The 4,256-nt window shown below is 38.9% G+C and overlaps 1 protein-coding gene across 1 annotated transcript; it reads right to left on the reverse strand.

Moving 5' to 3' along the window:
• Positions 1-1,508: 1,508 nt before the first annotated feature.
• six2b (SIX homeobox 2b) lies at positions 1,509-3,962 on the reverse strand. The gene is made up of 2 exons (XM_027002619.2): positions 3,028-3,962; positions 1,509-2,153 (listed from the first exon to the last, which is right to left on the reverse strand). Exons 1-2 carry the CDS (start codon positions 3,585-3,587, stop codon positions 1,826-1,828), a joined length of 888 nt encoding a protein of 295 aa, XP_026858420.2. The 5' UTR covers positions 3,588-3,962; the 3' UTR covers positions 1,509-1,825.
• Between the last annotated feature and the right edge of the window lie 294 nt (positions 3,963-4,256).

A 4,256-nucleotide genomic window follows, 5' to 3' on the forward strand; every position in this document is an offset into this window, starting at 1 on the left:
AATATGGACACATTTTAAATATTTACAAAACACTTCATAGTGGATGTGAGGAAAATAATTTACAAGTTAATTTTGTGAGTGTAATTGCTGAAATTTAGCGCGATTTTAAAATTCTGTTAAAACCCTGTTACTCCATTCTCCATTCACGAATAGCCCACGAATAGGCTATGGCCTATCATTAATAAAAAATTGAGTAATAAATCTGCATCCTACGAATTTCGGTCAATCAGGAGCCTGGTTTGTTATCAGACACTCGTGATAACAATGATGAAGATATCAGTTCCATTTTAATTCATTTAATTGAATTTTATAATGAGAACAGTAAAAAGACCCTTTATAAATTTAAACCTATCAGACACCAAGTCTAAAAATGATTGTGTTTACACTTACTTAAGTGGAATCTGTACTACAGTTCATAGGTTCTGATGGATTGTTCTTCATATAGACTGTGTTAAATACAAATTACCTACAAACGGCACATTCTTGAATGTATTGTTTCGTGCATCTATTAGCTTTTTCTTGAGAAGACAATCATAACCATTGAGGTAACCAAACTGCCTACAGACTAGACCAATTCACGGTCATAACAAACCAGACATCTTTCTTTCACGAAGTGTAGATCTCCATGATTAAAGACTGTATGTACTAGATCGTAAAATAACTGAATAGATGAAATAATATTATATGTACAAAGGTTTTTATGAGCTTTATAATCGTACTACAGAGTTTTCGATACACATAGAACTATGATGCTTTCGAGAAATTTTTCTAATGTCACATTTACCGCTAATCTTGAATAAATTCCAGCTCAAAAAGCGTCCATCCAACAGAGACGAACGAGGCTGAAATAATCTCAACAATATAAAAACTCGACAATATGTCAAGCTCTAAAATTACTTAACCTAACTCCCAATAAAGATATCTAATTAACCTACAGTGGAGAAGGGGAAACTGAATTTAACTGCCCGCTCAGTTCGCTTACCTGTTGTAGATTTGTACATTGACCTAATGTAGGCTACATACTGCACTTGGGTATTGCACACCTTTGCCAACTGCCCCATTATTTTTAAATTGTTTAGTCTTATACTGACATTCTCAGTGGGAAATGTCTTTATTTATGAGTGCCATATTAGCTGTAATTATATTAATCTCAATTGCCTATCTGATGAATACAATCGAAATTGTGACAGGTTCTTTTTCATTTTATTAATGCTAATAATTGTCACTGAACGATAATGCAAGAATAATAAGACAAAAAAACAGTTGTGTGTCTCTACTTGAGAAACTAACAAGAAATTGTTATTGTAATTATGACAGATTGATTTTTGTTTCTTTTTACGAATGTGGCCTTAACTTTATATAGTAATATTTATCTTTATCTTTGATATTAACTCTTATAAGGGGGCAAATAAGCCAAAGTCGATTATCCTCAAAAAAGAGGAAAAAAACGACTATAGTCAATATTGTCTTGTCAATATATATTTTATTAGTTTATGTATAGCAAGATATATCAAAAAACTATCAGCTGATTTATAATGATTCATTATACAATGGAAAGTTCCTTATCTTTCGCGTATAGTGCATAACGTGGATGATACCTTCCTTTTGTTGGTCTTTGTTTGAAATCGGCTATTGGTTTATAAGACTACAAGTCGTCCAAATACATACATTTCGTCAAAGCTGGTTATGCAACAAATGTTATTTGATGTATAACAATTGGGAAATTAATACATGTTTGTCTTCATCATCTTTGGTTTAATAGCAAGTGGTCTTTAAGCGCAGTACGTATGCCCTCGTTGCGCACGGGTTTTAAACCTCCGAGTTCTTACGAGCCTAGATCCACCAGGCTGGCCGCCATGGGGTTGAGAAGGCTGTCGTGCATGGAAAGGTGGTGGTGGTGATTGCGCTGCTGATGGAGGTGGTGGGTGTCCGTGCCACTGACAGGTATTGCACTGGGGCCCGGCGGAGGGGCAAAGCTGTGGAGGGGTGGCAGGCCCGAGCTGGAGGGCATGAGCATAGCAGGGCTCATGGACGTGTGATCCGGGGTCCCGACTGGAGATTTGTCGTCGTCCGAACTTTCACACTGAGATTTGTTTTCGTTCATTTGAGACGTCAGTAGGTTGTGCCCGTTTTGATTTGTGCCTTCATTTTCCCTGAGGAGGAGATAAGTGACAGACATTAGCCTAGCAATTCAGCAAAAGCACACAACCCAGGCCTTCGCTTATGTTCCATACAGTCGCCTCTACCTTGTTTTAGGAGATGCCGTTTAACAGAAACGTGTTCTAACTGGCCAAATGTTATCAAGTTATTTAAATTAAAATATAAGCACAACTCAACAACAACAGTAAAACAAAATATATTGCATCATTAAATTTTAGATTTACCCCTTTTAGAACTTAAAAACGAAAATGATAATCGATAATAACAATAACAATGATAATAATAATTATAACTTTTCGAGGAAAATCCTTTCTATTCATTATCGTGTTCAACTGTTGATAATTTAATTAGTAATATTTAGCCAATTTCATCGATGAAGAATATCCTAAAAGTGGATAAGGAATGTGACTATATAATTTGTGGGGATTTTGCACCTGAGAATCTCTGGCCCAGAATGCGGGTTAAAAGGTGATTTAGCAGATTGCGCACTATAAACAAGGTGGTTCGAGGAGATCACTGAACCTCTTGAAGGCCTACAGCAAATTAAATGACAGGTCTACATTTCTGCAGTAGCCTTTACAGGTGGATATCTCTTAAATGCTAGAGTGCCATTTGTGAAATAACTAGTAATATAATATTTGTTCAAATCTAAGGTTTTCACCTTTGGTGTCTCATTTGTCACTTTATTCCCTGATTCAGAGCCCATAATGTTGCTTTATACACTGTAGCACTGGTCGTGTACCAAGAAAACAATAATCGTATTGTGTAATTTACATACTACTTTAGCGAAGTTTCAGTGAAACAAAAAGAACAACCCGAGCAAGATAAACATTATATATCTCGAATAAAACGTTTGAACAGCTTTACCTTTCCTTTGCCTCTGCAGCGCGGTCTCTCTGTCTTCGGTTCTTGAACCAGTTGCTAACCTGCGTGGTTGTAAGACCTGTAGCCTCGGCCAATTCTCTTTTTTCCCTTGGGGAAGGGTACGGGTTGTGAGAGTACCACTCTTTGAGTACGCAGCGGCTCTTCTCTTTAAAGCAGTAACTTGTCTCCTCTCCATCCCATATGGTACGAGGCAGAGGAAACTTTCTGCGGACGCGATACTTTCCAACCGCGCCGAGAGGGCGACCGCGGAGCTTTTCTGCCTCGATGTAGTGCGCTTTCAGCCAGAGCTGTTGCAGCTTGGGATGGTTGTGCGGAGAAAACTGGTGACTTTCTAGTACTTTATAAAGCTCCCTGAAGTTGCCTCGATGAAAAGCGACCACTGCTTTTGCTTTGAGCACACTCTCGTTCTTGTGAAGGTGTTCGCAAGCAGGCAAGGACCACAGAAAACGTCCCAGGCGTTCAATACTCCCTCCTTGTTGCAGGACTTCACAGACACAGGCAACTTGCTCTTGCGTGAAACCAAAGGTTGGTGGCATAGACATTACTGCAAGAAAAACTATTCCAGCGTTCCCGGTGTTTTCTTAACTCCACTTGCTTCCTATTGCTTTCCCCAAATTCACACAGGTGACTCAAGGGGTTTGAGGTGTTCCCACGGACGAAACTCAATTCTTGCTAAGCATATCAAAAATGCATGATATAAAAACAACCCAACAGCAACAGTGAAACGTTATTCTTTACATATATAGATATGAATCGTAGTTAATTTTCTTCATCTGATAATTAGATTACCTAGCCTATTAAGAAACGGAAATGATCTTATTCTTGACTCTCGCGTTCAAGTTATGCGCAATACATTATTTCCTCGATTGTCTTCAGCTATTAGCCCGCCCTCCGGTAAGCGTATCTCTTTACAGGTTTGCCTCTGTGCCTGGCGCGAGCGCATCCTCTTGGGGAGCCATTCAGGGAAGTGTGCAGAAAAGTTGTGTAGCCGAAACTGACCCCACTACATGGCGATAGAATGGCACTGTCATGCAGCACAGGGGAAGAAGAGCAACCCTCTCCGGTGCGGCGCAAACAGCGGAGACAGACATGAAAACTCACAACATGCAATTCTGTAGCACATACAGTAAATAACGACGAATTCCATGAAATTAGAGATAAATAATACAACTCATACTCGTATTTGGCCTAATCTTTACTGCAGTCAAGAC

The sequence above is a fragment of the Electrophorus electricus genome, chromosome 14 (assembly GCF_013358815.1).
Source record: "Electrophorus electricus isolate fEleEle1 chromosome 14, fEleEle1.pri, whole genome shotgun sequence".
NCBI lineage: Eukaryota > Metazoa > Chordata > Actinopteri > Gymnotiformes > Gymnotidae > Electrophorus > Electrophorus electricus.